The 17,750-nt window shown below is 38.4% G+C and overlaps 1 protein-coding gene across 1 annotated transcript; it reads right to left on the bottom strand.

Annotated features, from left to right (window-relative positions):
• Positions 1-423: 423 nt before the first annotated feature.
• Positions 424-15,496, bottom strand: coasy (CoA synthase). Its single transcript, XM_007236345.4, has 10 exons — positions 15,322-15,496; positions 12,344-13,065; positions 11,221-11,435; positions 9,664-9,795; positions 6,080-6,269; positions 4,452-4,516; positions 4,259-4,343; positions 4,086-4,183; positions 2,086-2,232; positions 424-1,989 (listed from the first exon to the last, which is right to left on the bottom strand). The coding sequence occupies exons 2-10, from the start codon at positions 13,026-13,028 to the stop codon at positions 1,918-1,920; spliced, it is 1,689 nt and encodes a 562-aa protein (XP_007236407.3). The 5' UTR covers positions 13,029-13,065; positions 15,322-15,496; the 3' UTR covers positions 424-1,917.
• Between the last annotated feature and the right edge of the window lie 2,254 nt (positions 15,497-17,750).

The following is a 17,750-nucleotide window of genomic DNA, read 5'->3' as shown; positions in this document are numbered from 1 at the left end:
GAATAGCCAGGAGGCTCGAGGACTCTGCTGAGCAACTCTAGCAAATGAGATTTGGTTGGGGGTAAGAAGTCAAACAAGTTCTACACGGAATCCTGTGACACAGTGACACATCTGCCTTAAGCTGTTGCAGTTGAGGCTGCAGGTCCTGCACATTTGGCATCCAAGCTGCTCCCATAAATGCTAGATTAGTGATAAAGCTGGCGACTGGGCAGATCAAGAAAGTGTAGTAGTCTGGAGGGATGGGGCATTCCTGGAAAACCCTTGTGGTGTGTATGTGAGCATTACCCTGTTGGAAAAATGCCAGTTGGTAGTCCTGCCACGAGGCAACACGTCTTGCACAGATCACGGAATGTGCAAAAGTTTAGGCACCCCTGGTCAGATTACTTACTAACCGAAGAAATGACGCATTCTCTACAGAAAAAAGTTTGTTGAATTTTAATATTACTGTAGCATGTAAAAAAAAAATTATAGCATAAAGTTTTTTCCATCAATTCCTGTTAATTATATGAAATATACAGAAGCTCTGAAACAGCATATGTTTTATTTTTTTCTGAATATTTGTATTATATATTGTGTTATTGGAAAAGGGATGTCTGAAATAACCTATTTTCTTTTAATATACAAAAGCATCTGCTCCATATCTTTGCAATACATTCAAAGCTGCTAAGAAAATGACAGGTCTTTCAGTGGGCAAATCTTTTAATCATATACTAATAATAATAGTCTGTAAGGCCCATAATCTTAAACACTTGATATGATAGACAAATGATATCAGTCCTTGTCTTTAGTCTCTTGTTCATATTTCTTATGAATGCATTTGAAGGCTGTAGAGTAACATCAAGATTTAAAACTAAGAACCAACGTGTAGTTCCTTAAATGTTATGAGTAACTGGCCCACATTTTTAGTGAAATTCAAAGCTGAACCTTTAAAAATGAATAAAATAAAATAGTTCTGAACTCAGACAATGCCACAGATTGTCAAACACGTATCCATTGTGTATGTTGGTTCTAAGCGAAACCCAAAAGAGCCCATAGTGACGTATGTGTCACAGACCTTTAAAAGCTGTATAACGTGTCTTACAGTACAGAAATGACACATATTAAACATACTGAGAGCATCATTACAGAACAGTTTGTGAACGTTATGGTTCATCTGACCTTATTTATGTAAAGGTGCTGGTTTAGTGCTGGAGATTTAAAAGTAGCTCCTTTTAAAAGTGTATTATTTCCTTTTACTGATCTATTTCAACAATTTTACCAATTCAAGCACTTTAATTAAACTGTTTTAAGAGTCATATAAGTAGTTCTGAACGAAGTGTTAAAATACAAGTTATTATACTGTTGTTATATAAGCCATGTGGCCACAATAAGAAAAAAAAATATTAATGAGCTGCTGCTTGAATTTATCTAATTCGATTTTGAATTTGGCATCAATATGCTGAAAAAGGTCTGGGCTCGTATGGGTTAAACTAGAAATCAGACAGACTGGCTATAAAGCAACCATATACACGTTCACCCACAGCCACTGTACTGCACTTAATATGTGGCAATATGTTTACCTCTGCAAATAATGTGTTAGTACAAGACCCTCAACCTAGCAGTTCTTAATTAGTGTTACATTGAGCAACACCAAGTCACAGCCTAGAAAATAAAATTTAACCATGCAGTCAAAATCCTGCGTTAAATACAGTTGGCTGAGTTTGTTTAGTAGAACACAACCTTCCACTCTGCTTGTCCAAACAGAGACCCCCCTCAGTCAGTGCCGTATACGTTTGGCTACAGGTTCTTTTTTAAAGTGAACGAAAACACAGGGATACACCCTGTAAATTATTCTCAGGAGTCTTGAGACATCGCCTGTTAGGCTTCAAAGGTTAACCGGTACAGCGTGTGCGTATGCTTCTGTGTAAAACTGCTATCTCATGATGGCAGTGTAGATTCCTCTTTTTTCTGTTGAATGCGCGCTTGTAGAAAATTCCACGCCTTTACTACCTGTAGAAGAACACACACACACACAATACATTGTATTAAAACATAAATCTCATTATCTGCAAACAGAGAGCAGTGTTTGAGTGTTCAGGTGAGTACCTGTCTCTGGGTAATATCTGGCTCCCACAGTGTACACAGAACTACATTAGCCTGCTCCACCATCTTAGCATTAGACCACTGGCTCTGCAACCTCTTTACCGCATCCTCCTTACTCGTACCATCACGCTCCACTATACGCCTTACAGCCTGAGGGAGAGAAAAACAATAACACGTCATGTAGGTTCTCAATGCAGAATTTAGTGTTTCTGTGATGAGTAAAATTATTGTAATTTTAGAACTATTTAATGCCACTCTGATATGTTAATAAAACATTAGCATACTAATCCAGTCACAAAGTTATTTTTAAATAGCAGTGACCTCATAATTAATAATAGTTTGAGAAATATTTTTTTTTTTTGCAATTTTCTTGGACCACCAGCCCCCATGTTTAAGCCCAGTGCCCACAACCAGCCCAGTGTTTAAGACTATTTTTATTACTTATTCATTTAGGGAGGAAAAAAGGCATACACAAACAATAAACTAGAGATGAAACAAGAAAATAAAAAATGGAAAAAAAAATGACAGTAGAGATGTTGGTAGAGATAATTTAATAATTAATAGAAGAAAGAAAAAAATGATGGTAGAGAGAACTAATAAATACAGAGAAAACCAAATGTTGCTTTGATGTGTTATTTTTTGTAGGTATTGGTGAGTTTGAGTGTGTGCGCATTTAGAGGGAGATAATTTGTTGTGTTGAGTTGGGTATTGGATCTTTATCTGTTTTAATGGTGAGGTTGATTTTGTGGGGTGATTACTGTTGGAGGAAGTTAATGAGGGGTCCGGATTGAATTGTATTCAGTGATTTTACTTTTGGTAGAAGCAGATCTTTTTTCCATGTATACACATCGGTTAATAAATGTTTCCATTGATCGGAGCGATGGTATTTCTAGAGTTGATGAGGATAGTTTTCTTGGCGATGGTTAGACCTGTGAGTAGAGCAGTGGTCGTTGGTTTTGTTGTACTGATTTCTGTTATGTCTCCCAGTATACAGAATTCCAGGGATAGAGGGATAGTGATATTCAAGCATGTATTTAATAAGCTGATATTGGTAGTGTGGATGTTATTATTTGTGGTGTTCTGGGTACAGTGTGAGCAGTTTTCACAATTGGTAAATCTCATTTTACACATCTTTTGTCCAGTGTAGTGAGTTCTGTGGATGACTTTATATTGTATGAGCTGTAGATTAGTGCTTGTGATCATGAGCAAGTTATGTCTACATATTTTAAAATGCTGGCTTTTTATTTTCTTTTAAACACTCATCAGCCTCAAGTATCACATGATTACCTAAAGAAGTTTGCTCTGTGTATAGAGGTGTCACTTCTTATAACTCTGGAATAATCTTCCTGAATATGTTCAGGACTCTAGACTAAAAATGTACTTGTTTAGTTTAGCTTTTGGTAATTAATGTTTTTACCTTTAGATAAGGCTACAGATCCAGTGGTTCATGGATACAGGGAATTGAAACTGAGATACTGGTGCTGTTGTTCTCCCACTGCACACAATCACTCAGGTTTGTGGACGGTGGAGTGGGTGGATGCCAGTGTTTCAGGGAGCCTCCGTGTCTATGTTACCTTCTGGCTCTCTCCCTTTAGTTAGGCTGTTTTATTCAGATCTGCAGAAGTCATTAGCCATGCTGTGATAGTGTTGCATTTTGTCTGTTCTTAATAAATCCAGTCAAAACTAATTCCATCTCTCTGCTTTTCTCCGAGTTACTGACTGCCCACCTATCTGACCCGATACCGAGGGATGCTGGACCCTCAGGCTCTCATGTCCCATGCCCTGATGGAAGTTTCTGAACGTCAGCCCTTCCCCATCACCCACCACAGATCAGCACCAAGCCCAAATCTCAAATGTAGCTTTCTAAATAAATATAATGTGTTGTAAAAAAAAAAAAGTTCAACAAAATGTTCAGTGTTATTAATTTAAATGTGCTGTCTAATATACATTGGGCTTTTTTGTGACCTTCAGTGCAAAAAAAAAAGAAAGCATGGCTACATTACCTCTTCTTCTGGTATAATGGCCACCCAGACCTCATGTACCATGTCTGTCCATTCAGCCTCTAACAAAACTGCTGCATCCAGCACACACACACTTTTACCTAGAGAGAAAGAGAGTGAGAGTCAGAGAAGAATATTAAATATTATTCAACAAGATTAGACAGTGCATTTCTTACCTTCTTCTTTAGCACACTGCACTCTTTCTTTGACCAGAAGAGCGATCTCAGGCCACACTATATCTGTCAGGGCTTTTAATCTTTCCTGGAAACATACATACAAACACACACAAACACACACATACTCGTTAAGTATGATCAGAACTACCTAGCATACAATTCTTTTCAGTATTTTAAATGCAAGTTTTATTACCTTGTTTCCAAACACTTTTCTCCCCAGAGCCCGTCTGTTAATGGTCTCATCCTCATTCAAAATATCTAACACGCAAGACACAACACACGAGAGTGACATTTTCTTACTATGTGTATTTAAGTCACACACCTAAAAAAAAGATGAACAAAAATTTATAAATTCAGCAAATCTGTATGGCTTATTAAAGCAGCTAATTTTTTCTTCCACACTTTACCAGCACCAGAAAGCAGACCTAATCAATGGGTGAAAAGAGTAAAAAAATGAATGAATAGGTAGGACAGGGTAACAGATTGCAATATAAATTGCATGGAAATGCATAAATTCCAAATGTGGCTGAAAATATTTTAATAATACCGTGTTTTACAGACTATAAGGCTCACTATCAAGGAACGTCTATTTTCTGGTCTTTTTTCATACATAAGTCTCACTGGTTTGTAAGCCAATGCGGCACTAGTAAGGGTCGTCGCCATGTTTAATTCAGCAGATCTCTTCGCTGGGGGCACCTAAGTAAACAAAACTGTAATTCTTTATTTTTATAAGAAAAAAAAACATTCAAAGAAAGCTCTGAATGTTAATTTACACAGATTTCTCAGCTGAAAAATGTTTTGCGTGGTTAGCAGCGCTTAGCGACAGAGCTACACTGAGGAACCCTAAATGTTCGGGTAAGCCAGAGTGCTATCGGCTAACGGTTTGTCCCACGTAGCTTGTTTTAATGTGGTAAACAAGCAGGGTGTAGTACAAATGCTAGCCTCCGAACGGCAAAAGAGATACCGGCTAATGCAGCTCCAGCAAGTGCTAGCAGGCTACAGGCTGATAACACTCACCTCTGAGCGGCAAAAGTGCTAGTTCTTAGTGCGGTTAGCAGCTAATGCTAATGCAGCAGGCTACAGATCAATACTCAAGCATTTCTAATGAATACATTTTGCAATCTATTCCCCCATCCTAATTATACGTTTGTGCACATCAGTCGACTTTACTGATTTCATTTTAAGTTGATGGTGCCCGGAGGTCTACCTAAAGGTACTGTGTGTATGAACATTGTTTTTTTTTAATTACCTGCACTTTAAAAGTTATCAGTGCCTCATTTTAAATGACAGGAACCTCTGAATTCTACAAGTGTGGAGCTACTTTAAGCTTGTTAACAATGTACAAATAGCTATTTTTTGCATGGGCAACATAATGCCCCTATATCACTAGCATTGTAAGCCTGTTGGGGAGCATCAGCTAATGGCCCTGTATGTTAAAATGCTGGGGGAATGGAAATGTGATTCCGCAAAAATTGCTACTCATTGCTACATTCCAACTCCATTTCACACCAAATATCTCCTTCAATGATCATTTAGCCTGAAAGTACCCGTGTTTCTATGCTGTTTGTGGTACTGGAAAGATAGGCTGTTTGAGTTAGAAGATGCATGCTTTAAGTTTTTTAGGAAAAAATAAACTTTGTGCTTCTGTGGAGTGCCTACTTGGCATTTTGAATTAAATGGATTTAAGAAAAACTAAAACTATTTACTTACTGATATCTGACATCTCTTTAGTGTTATGTATGTTTGTATATATATTTTGGTATATAATATTGTATTATATATTATTGTTTTCTATTCCAGGCCTCCCAGGCTCCCCCTCACCTGTACCAAATTGCTGTAGTATTTTGTGGTAGGCAGCACGGCCGGGTAGGTAAGTCTCATGGCCCAGTTGATCTGCATCAATCCGTACAGCTCCCAGCGCTTCCATCCTTCGTGCTACAGAGCTCTTCCCACTCCCACTGCCCCCTGTCAGTCCAATCACATATGGGACCTGAGAGAGGCCAGGCCGAGGCTGGAAAGAGGAAAACAGCACATCACCTGACGTTACATTCTTACTCAGAACTGTGTGAAGTGCTTCTGACATGCTTTTTAAACAAGCATTCTCTTAGAATACACAGTACACAAAACCTATAACCATTATATACCACAAAAGGAATAGCTGAGATCTTGCATAACAAACCGCATAAAGCAAATCAAATTGCAGGTTCCAATCCCATTTTGATCAGCTAAATGATATGAAACATTCTATGAAATGGAAATGTAACAATGAGCTTCTTTTTCCTACATGAATTCAGTTGAACCGCTACTTATACTGATAAAACATCTGAAGGACACTCTTCTAAACCCACTCTTCATAGCATAGTGTTCCAAACTGCAGCCTTGGGTCATGCTACTAACAAAGCTTCTGCACTTCTTTGTCACGTAAAAATAGATGCAAGCTACTCTTGCAATTATTACCAGTCCTCTCGGTTCAGCAGCTGGACGTTCTTTAAGTGTCCAATTTAATACTTTTAAAATAGCCTGCAATCTTCAACAACCAGCCTTGTTCGGAGAAGTGCAATTATGCAAATGGAAGGAAGTAGATCGAACGAGAACACTAACAGGTCTGAAATGCCAGTAAAAAAACATGCAGCTTTAGGTTCTACAAGTAGAAACCAAATTGTTGGACATGAACATGAGGATTTGGCATTAACAATGAACGGTTAAAATTTGTAACAATTTTAAAATTAACACAGAAACAAAATACTTGTACTGTATGATCAACAGCTATTACAGTGAGGAAAATAAGCATTTAACCACCCTGGGTTATTGCTGCAAATAAGTTTTTGAACAGTTTAAAGTTATGCATGGCGCGGAAGGTTCTCCTGCTTAAATCAGCACAGGTCCAGGTCCATCTTAAGTCAAGTCAAATAAAGTTTTGTCAATACTGCATATGTACAGGACATACAGAGAATTGATATTACGTTACTTTCCTTCCCAAATTTTACAGCAAGTACAGAAATAGATATGTAATATAAAAGAATGTGAGACACTATATGTACAATACAAAAAGGACACAGTAGACATAGACATATGTGGGACAGAAGACAATAGTGCAATAATGATGGGGGGTGAAAATAATATATATAATAAAAAGAATGAGAGACACTATATGTACAATACACAAATATACATACTTAAGTCAGAAGACAATAGTGCAAGTGATGGTGGGTGATTAAGATGGGATGACAGTACAAGTATAAACAGAACCTGCATAAACAGTAGTGGCGGGGGGGGGGGGGGGGTCAGGATGGTGAGTGAGTGTGTGCTGGGGGCAGGATTGTGATGGGGGGGGGGGGTAGAGCAGGAAGAGAGTTCAGCATCCTCACAGCCTGATGGATGGAGCTGTCCCTCAGTCTGCTGGTCCTTGCCCCGAGGCTCCGCAGTCTCCTCCCTAATGGTAGCAGGCTAAAGAAGCTGTGTAGTGGGTGGGTGGAATCTCCCACCAGGCGGAGGGCTTTCCGTGTAAGGCAGGAGCTGACCTCCTGAAGGGAGGACTTGTACAGCTTGTACAAACTTGTAAGTTTGCCCTTGACCATTTGGATGATCCAGAGGAGTCATGGGAGAAAGTTCTGTGGTCAGATGAGACCAGAGACTGTAAAAAAGATGGACGCTGTGTTGCTGTTTCCATTCATTCAATGAAAATGAAGCCAAAATCTTCCGCCATGTTGCCGATCCTGATACCCGAGTCTGCGCAGTAGAGACCAGAGGAGGGAGAAAGACTGTGGAGAGACAGCCTACTCATTTAAATAACCCCGCCCCTGAGGGCTGCCTCGCGGTCACAGACTGCAGAGTGGAGCGGAGAGGAGCTGACGGTCTGTTATTGGTCCCGCCATAACCAGCCCTTTTACAATAACCACACCTTTTTTGAATAGAACTGAATAACGTTTTTAAAAACGAATTCTGTGGGGATATAAAAATGTGACAATATAAGCAGAGGTTACACTAGCTGCTGCATTTAAGTAAGGGAGGTAGAATTACAGTATATTGGTAAAAAAACGTGATTGAAAGTTGTCTGTTTTGCCATTGAAACCTATAGTGATGGGAGGGGTTACGCAGCTTTATGAAACCGAACAGCAGGGGGCGCCCGACCTGTGGTGGCTTCACTTTTGAGAGACGATGCTCTGTCCAGCTATACAGTCTATGGATGAGACCAAAATAGAACTTTTTGGCTGGCCTAGCCAGTCTCCAGACCTAAACCCTATAGAAAATCTTTGGAGGGAGCTCAAACTCTGTGTTTCTCAGTGACAGCCCAGAAACCTGGCTGTTCTGAAGAAGATCTGTGTGCAAACCTGCAAACATTTAACCTCTGTAATCACAAACAAAGGCTACTGTACCAAATACTAACACTGATTTTCACAGGTGTTCAAATACTTATTTGCAGCAGTAACACAGAGTTAAATTCCGGATTTTGTTTTTATTATGTCTCACAGTGGAGATGCACCTAAGTTGAAAATTTTATGCTTTCCACAACCACCTTTAATGTGTTTGGGGGTCACTAAAGAGCTCTTGACCCACTTTAACTGCTTCAAATACACTTTGGTCTACCATAAATTTGGTTCACCATAACTCATGATACCAAACTTTCTTCCAAAATTCTTTTGTTCATGTAGTCAGCTAATAGTTTTGATGAATATAAACCCATGATCATTAGGACTATGTACTGGCAAGAACTTGATGACACGATACACATCATGATACAGAGGTCATGATTTAATACTAGTGCTGGGCATTATAACGGTTCATACGGTATACCGTAGGGGAATTTAGAACCGGTATGCATTTTTCTCATAGTGCCACACCACTAAAGGCGCTGGGGAACGCCGTGTAGAACTGCACCGCCAAAGAAGCACACTGGGACAAGCCAATAAAACTCCCTAAATGTGATGATGATACAAGATAAGCTGTAACTATAGCCTATGCTAATAAAATCTGATTACTTCATATGTTTTGTAGTTTTGTGGGGAAAGTAAACCCAACAGTAATTAAAGCCTTAATTTAAAGCCATAATGTTGCCGTCCGTTCTATCTACCGAGAGATTTCTCCGCCGTGCTGATCGCTGCTGTTTACATCCCTCCGACCTCCAACAACAGCGTGAGGAGTGAAGCACTGAATGAACTGTATCAGTACATCAGTGAGCAGCAGACAGCACACCCAGAAGCTTTTCTCATTCTGGCTGGAGATTTCAACCATGCAGACCCAAAGAGTGTGTTTTCTGGACTTTTTAAACACGTTGTTTTCCAACCAGGGGAAACAACATATTGGACCAGGTCTTTACTACACACAGAGGAGCCTACCGAGCCTCCCCCCTCCCCCACCTGGGAGTAAGCAATGGATGCATGAAGAAAAGAATGGTCTGACGGTACCGTAGGAGGAACGAGGAGTGTGCCCAGAAGTCGTGAGCGCAGGCTGGAGGAACTGATTTTTTCCTCCTCTATCTCTGTGTGATGAATGTCCTTAATCAGTGGGATCTCATACAGGACCAACTCTGGAAGACCCTGAAGAAAAATATATATTTTTATTTAATACTAAAATAATAATTTATTAATAATAAATAAATAAATGAAATAACAGGAATACACAAATTCCAAAGCTAATAGCCAACCTCAATGTTAAGTAATGGCATGACCAAAGTAATAACTGTATGATAGTTCAATATCAGATGTTTTTGTATTTATAAAATTATTTATCCTCAGCCAGTTTCAGCATATAAATTCCCCACACACTGCAAGGTCTTTTATCCCATTTCAAAAAGTAGTTTGAGCTTCCTACTTAGTAGGTTCTTATCACATTTATGCACACATGCTGTTTACTTTTAGAATAAAAGTTTGCATAACCTACATGTACCAGGCAGCTCGGCTTGGGCAACATTGTAACTGCCTGCAACAGTGTTTTAACTAAAAACATTACACACACAGACTCTCCAGAAGAGTACAAAAAGAAAGCATTTTAGACTTAATTTAAATTCTGAAAAAAATCTGTCCATATTACCATAAAGGGCAAAAGCTCATTTTAGCCAAACGCTAGCTTTATTCAGCTCAGCTGTTAGGTGCAGGGTTTATCATCTTTTATCTTTTATTTTGTTACATCATTACAAGAAAATAACTAATTTATTTGGATCTTAAATTTAAAAACAACATAAAAAGTGGGTACAATATTTAATGCAGGAGTCAAATGCCTCCCAATAGCTTTAGGCAAGGCCAGATATATATAATTTTTTATTTAAATGCTTTATTTTAAATGTGTATTATTTGATGTATGCACAGTAATAGATTTATCCTAATGCCATGGCCTTGAACTGTTAGGTGACAGATACCATGTGATATGGGATAAGTTTGGTAGTTTCTGTTTATCGAGAGAGACAAACTGAATGAAGATTTACAGATGGAGAAAAGTGCACATTAGACACGTCTGTTAACTAAAAACTTGGAATACTTTGCTTTAGTCTATTTATGGCAAATTAAAATCAACAATTAAGAATTAAAACTACAAGAATTAAAACTACAGTTACTATAAAAATCTTAAAGAATTGTATTATTCCTTAACAATAAATATCTTATAAATATAATAAATAGATTTATTCAGCAGATGATACAAATATTTAAAAAAAAACATTAAAGAAAACTGATTTCTCCTGATTTAAAACCTGTTAAAATCTGTTTTCAAATTTAAAACATTTGAAGGTACAGCCTCTTCAGAAGTATACACAGTTGTATCACTGTATCAAGGTGTTATTTTATGCTCCCATTGCATCACATACAAGAACTCTGGGTACATGTGCCTTGCTCTCTCTCTTTTTTTGTTATTTATTTTTAAATAAGCTTGCAGAAACTTGCCATTAGCAAAGACACATGATATAGTGATAAATCTGTATGTCTAACAGCACCAAAAAAACAACAGTAAACTGAAAACCTAAGGCTTACATTTTCCACTCGTTTCCTGTTAACAGCCTCGCCACCTCTTCTAGTCTCCTCACTGACCACAATGCACTGCAGCTGAGGGTCACTGACCGATGGGCCAAAGGGATCAGACAGAGGAACAATCTCATATTGGAGAGAGGGCTTGACATCATTAAGAAACTCCTGCAGCCTCTGCACACGCTGACCGTATGGTTCAATCAGCTCCTTCAACACTTTATCTACACAGTGGGAAAGAGAGAAAGATGAAAAAAATAAAGCCCTTGGACAAAAACAAAACCTGAAGAATTAGGGATGTCCTTATCAGGTATTTTTGACCCACATTCAATCATAATGAATATCTGCCAATATTAATCAGATGTTTGTATAAATAATACTTTTTCTGCAGTTTTATATTGTAAATGTTACACACCGAGTTTCCTTCTGAGAACTCTCCTCTCTGGTGACTGGACGAAATATGTTTAGATTAGTGTACAGTCACTTGAAGGCTTCTATGGAATTTCAAATTGTTTTGTTCTGGGCTGCATTACTAACTGGTATTTGATGACATATCAATAGTGTCTTAGTTACAAAGGGTAAGTCTATTTGATATGATGCATGTATAATATCTGTAGAATAATCCTAAACTGAGAAGTTCAGTTGCAATGTTTTTTTCTGAACTGGATTACTCTCTGATAGTTATTGACAGGGTGATGGCATCATAATGGCTGTGACAGGGTAGGATTTGGGTTTGTAATGATGTGTATGGTGTATGTCTGTAGGCTACTTTGAACTTGCAATATGAAACCTAGGACACTGCCATGTAGCAGTTTTTGGGTAAAATTTCGGTAAATGGATGATTTCCATGGATTAACCCTGTAATCCAATACCTGACCCAGCAAATTATTATATTATATTATATATATTATATATATATATATTATATTATTATATTAATGGGACAGATTACTGATCCCAATATTGGATCTGTGCATCTCTACACTGAATGCCGTGGATACAACAAAGAATGGACTTGGAAATAAATGGACTGGGATCAAAACTGAATTTTTGATCCAATATTTCAATTCTGAATTGAATCAGGACATCCCCATCAACAATCAAATCAAAAAGGTAAGTGCTCTCAGCTTACTTTTAAGGAGTTCCTGGTCACACACCCCAACCATAAAGCGCCTGTTGGCCAGCAGACTGCAAATATTCAACAGGGTCCTGTGGGCACCATGCAGCCGGTCGAAGGTTCCCCCCACTACAACGTCCCCATATGTCTCTATAGGCTCTTCTCTGACTGTATCTTTCTGCTTCTCATCCTCACTTTTCACCTCCTCAAGCTGTGGATGCAGGATGACTGAAGACAGGCCAGGTGTGCAGACGTAGCAGTGGCCTGCGTATTTCTGCAAGCACTGACTCACCAGCGAGGACTGGCCAGGGTCCTGAACAGCGAAATCTGTCAAAACCACTTCTGGGGAGTGGGTCAGGATCTGCGGGGAGGGAAAGGGATTGGAGGCTGCACACGACCCTGTCTGAGGCATTCCTGGCTGCGCCCTGAAATGCGTCAGCAGCACCCTGACATCCAGGTGGCCGCACACATCGGCAGCATTACTGTAGAGGCGGGAGATGATGGTGGGTAGGTCCACCACAGGAGGGATGAAGACAGGCCGGGCCGGTGTGCCTGTTCCCAGGTTGAGGCCAGGGTGGAGGTGGACATAAAGGGTGCGTTCAACAATCTGGGCAGCAGAACTCAGGACAGGAGCAAGGCGTAAAGGGAGGATGTGTAAAGGAGACGTGAGGACCAGGACACCGGTGCTGAACATCGACATCCTGAACAGCTGTCCACCACGCCTTTCCTCAGGTAAGCTAAAAAAAAAAGAAAAAGAAAAGAGATTAATCCTGATCAGGGTTTCATTCATTTTGTCATGTGTTTCAGCACTGAATAAATTAAATATCTCTAGTTAGTTTTCAACACCCCAGCAGATATAATAAAAAAAAACCAGCTAGGCTATTCTAATTAGGAATGTACTTTATTAGTGCTATTCTAATCAGGATTTTTCTTTAGTGGTGCCATTCAAATAAAACATTTACCAAAGCAATGCCATTTTAGTTCATAAATGTACCTCAGTAGTGCAATTTAAGCCATAAATTTACCTCAGCAGTTCTTTTATGATCAGACATATGTTGTAGCCATTCCATTTTTATCACAACTTTTAGCAGAATAAGTATTTTTTTTAATCCCAATTTTCTCTCCAATTTAGCTAGACCAATAACCCACCTATTAAATATGATTTAAGTTTAATTTAAGTTCTTCCAAAATTTAAGCTCTTTGTGTTCAGTCAACATACCAGTCATGTTAAATTTTATAAACATTTCCTAACCTTTAAAAAATGCTTTTATTGTGGTAATTTCTGCAGCGCCCTCTCAGGTTCAGCTCTCCTATTGGAACGAATGATGTGTCTGTGTATTTTGGTAAACAGACACATCACTATATGCAGATCAGTCTATCAATAATACCGTCCCCCTGCTAACACCCAACCCTCTCACTGCTATCAGAGGCGCACTGCTGCTGCGGCAGCTCAGCCAATCAGCTCTCCCTCCTGCCCTGCCTCTAAACCCATACATCAACCAGTGCCCCTCCCAACTAATCCTTCCCTTTTTTTTTTTTTTTTTACCTTTTTCAAATTTGAGCTGAGAGTGGAGCCAGATAAAATCAGGGGGTTCAGTGTCTACTAAAAATAGTTTAAGTTTTGAAATAGAAAAAAAGAGGGGGTGTTTTAGCAAACAATTCATTGTTTAACAGATTACAACTGGCCGATAGCAATGGAAATAAACTGAGCTTTGGAAACAGTTTTAAAAAATGTCAATTTACAAAGTATTTATCTGTAATACAGTATTGCTGGAACTGATTGTGTTACTGCACTCTACTGCAGCATTTACACACTTACACACAGTACATTCACACTTTCATCATAATCACTAAAGCTGCAACAATTAGTCGATTTAATCGACAACGTTGATTATTTCAATATGTCGACTACAAATTTAATTGTCGACTAATCGTTAATTTGTAACAGTAATGCATTGCACAAAGTGCTGGGGACGGAAGTGCAATGGGAGATGGGTCTATGTCTCACTCACACAGTTTACACTCAATTTAGTCTGTCTCCAAAAGTGCTCAAACTCAACAGATTACAAATAAACTCACTAAATAATAGTAAATTCCACGTTTAAACAACATACAGACATTTAAATGCCATTTAAATCTCATGTTTATCTGTTTTTCTGTTGTTTTTAGAAATGGAGGACATGGCAGAAATAAACGTTCACTAATCGAAAAAAGCATCATCAGATTAGTTGACTACCAAAATAATCATTAGTTGCAGTCCTAATAATAACTAGAAAACGACACAGAAACTTCAATAACTCTGTAACTATTAAGTCTTTTCTGTAGAGAAATTACAAATGAAGCCAGAGAGCAGTAAGTAATCTGGGGAAAACTTGTACAGGAAGAGGTTTGGCTGACCCACCTTTAGCATGAAGTCTCAGTTTCAGTAGTAAGGTGAGTTAGAGAATTAGAGGTCTGACAGGTAAAGAGAAGTAATGAAGTCATTGCTAATGTGAGTTTTTCCTATATTGAGGAGAACAGAACTAGTTTAATTAAGGTGACATTGAAAAGCTACATGCTAGCTAAATAAAACTGCCATTATGTGTCTGTATGAGACTTTGACCTGTTCCAGTAATTCACATTAATTCAATGTTTATTTTAATTCTGTTCTGTTGGTGATTTTTCTGATGGTAATAAGACTCATATCCCTGGATAAGTCCAGCCAAAGCTCAGTTGGGTTAGTTAGTTATAGGTTAGCTAGCCTGCTGGCTAAGTTTACAGCAGCAGCAGCACGCTGAACTCCAGCACTAGTAGCAGTAGGTAGGTTATAGGTTATGGCCGAGCAGGTTTAGCTGGGTGGAGGTGTTGACCTTTCTGTTAGTGTAAAATGGAGGAGTTTGGAGAAGCTGTGAGGGGCTATAAAATCGCTATACAGCAGAACGAGCCTCCAGAGCAGCGAGTGCTGCCCCTGCACCGCTGCGTTCAGCTCAGTCAGGACCAGGACCAGGACCTACCCGGCCGCCGCTCCGCTCCGCCTGTACAGCCGCCTCTCCCCGGTAAAGCGCTCTGAACGGTAAACTAGCCCCGGTGTTTCACCATTTCCACGCGTATCTCCGCTCCGCTCGCTGTCAGTTCACTTCTTCCCGCACAACACTCTCGTGATCCTTTGACTGAGTCTGAAAAACAGTCACGTGACAGGCAAGCCGGCTGTTCATTGGACGATAAACGCGAAACGTGACCACGGAATTCTGGGAATTGTAGTACAAACGTAGTATAGACTTTTGCTGCCTTCAAGTCGTGTCTTAAATATCTTATTTACGAGATGAGAGCACATGAACGCCACCACAAACTCGTATTTACCAGTGATTTTTACTTTTACTAGATAAAAGCCCCGAGTTTCATAATAGACGATAGATGATAATAGACCAAAAGTATAAACAAAATGATACTCCTAAAAACACTTGAACAGGTCAAGTTGTAATTATATGGAAGCCCATTCCCACCACCTAAAAAAAAATAATCCAGCATATTTTTTATTATTATTAATTAAACTGCTATCTCATTATTTTGAGAAAGTAAGTCATTATTTTAAGATACTAACTCAATATTTTTAAATTGAGTAAGTCATTATTTTGAGATACTCATTATTTTGAGACAGAGTGTACAGAGACAGAAGCAGGTACGACAAATGGAAACAAGTATTGAGAACTACTTCAGACGTGGATTCACAAATCATGAAATACTGGTGCTTTTAGAGGAATCACACAATATCAAAAAAAAGAAGAGATTAATTTAATAACACACTGGACTTCTATTTCAGACTGTGCTGTGTGTTATGTATGGTGGGCTTCACTGGAGAAAAAAAACTTTTTTTTTTTTTTTTCAAACCTCCTAAGTAGGAATTTCCGAGGAGGTAATTTCATATGTTTCGCTTAATGGTTTTCATGTCTTTATTATTAATCTACAATGTAAACAAAATCAATTAAACAAATAAATATAGAAAACATTGAAAAGGGGTTCAAGCTTTTGACTGATATGTATAACATGATATAAACTAGAAAACATATTATGCATTAATGAGTGCAGGACTATGGAAGCCCATTTCCGCCACCTGAAGAAAAAAAAACGTCCTCTACTAAATCATAATTATGAGATAGAAAAGTCATAATTATGGGATAGTAAGTCATAATTATGAGATAGTAAGTCATAATTATGAGATAGTAAGTCATAATTATGAGATAAAAAAGTCATAATTATGAGATAGTAAGTCATATTTATGAGATAAAAAGTCATCTCATAATTATGACTTTCTATCTCATAATTATGACTTTCTATCTCATAATTATGACTTAGTATCTCATAATTATGACTTTCTATCTCATAACTATGACTTAGTATCTCATAATTATGACTTTTTATCTCATAAATATGACTTACTATCTCATAATTATGACTTACTATCTCATAATTATGACTTAGTTGAGGACGTTTTTTTTTCTTCAGGTGGCGGAAATGGGCTTCCATAGCAGGACACACGCTTTGTTAGAATTGTTTTTATAATTTCTGCAGTTTTCTGTTAGAGTTGTTATTATGTAATCTAGGGAAAATAGATATTCTCTGCAGTTGGATTCATGGATGTTGTAGAAAGCACAAAATACACATTTTAAGGCAGTTCTAAGGGCAGAGTGACAGGCGCATTAGCCCCAGATGAAATCTGATTACCCCCCTGAAGTGGCCCTGTCATCTGTTAAGCACTGTCAGTTTTAAGCACTGGCAGTAACTTTTCAGAGTGGATGAATCTCTTGTGTTCACCCTTATATCACCAGCTCATCATTTCTAATTATGTGTTTCTTTAGTTAGATGATAAGTGAATGAACAGATGAAGACTAAGTTGCTTTGATATCACCATGTTTGCAGTAGCTCGTGCATCAGTGCTATTAGCAGCACCACAGTTACTTGGTTCACGACTGCGCAAACGCTCTATAGAAGCAAAATTGAGCATCTCAGCTAGCCAATGTTTAAACAAGGGAGCTGATGGCGATTTCCGATTTAAAAGGAGCAGCTTCTTAGCCACAATCATATCAGACATCACCGTTTGTTGTACTGCATAAGGTAAGGTAAATAATAATGCAGAGCATCCACACGTTATGATTACCAGATCCAAGTCCAGTTTTATTTCAAAAACCTTGGAAAGCCAATAAAAAAATTTGGACCAGAATGTCTGCAATACAGGGCAGGTTATAAACCAGAACTTTTTTAATAACCTTTTCCAGTTTGATAGATCTTAATGGCTTTCTTTCTCATTTGTTCCTGAATTTCTTTAGATATTGGCATAATATCTAGCTTTGAGTGATTTCTTGATTGAGAACAGATGTGGCAGTAATCAGGTCTGGGTATGGCTAGAAAAATTAAACTCAGGTGTGATAAACCACAGTTATGTTTT

This window comes from Astyanax mexicanus, chromosome 6 (genome assembly GCF_023375975.1).
Source record: "Astyanax mexicanus isolate ESR-SI-001 chromosome 6, AstMex3_surface, whole genome shotgun sequence".
Lineage (NCBI taxonomy): Eukaryota > Metazoa > Chordata > Actinopteri > Characiformes > Acestrorhamphidae > Astyanax > Astyanax mexicanus.
This window is presented reverse-complemented; position numbering and strand designations above follow the sequence as displayed.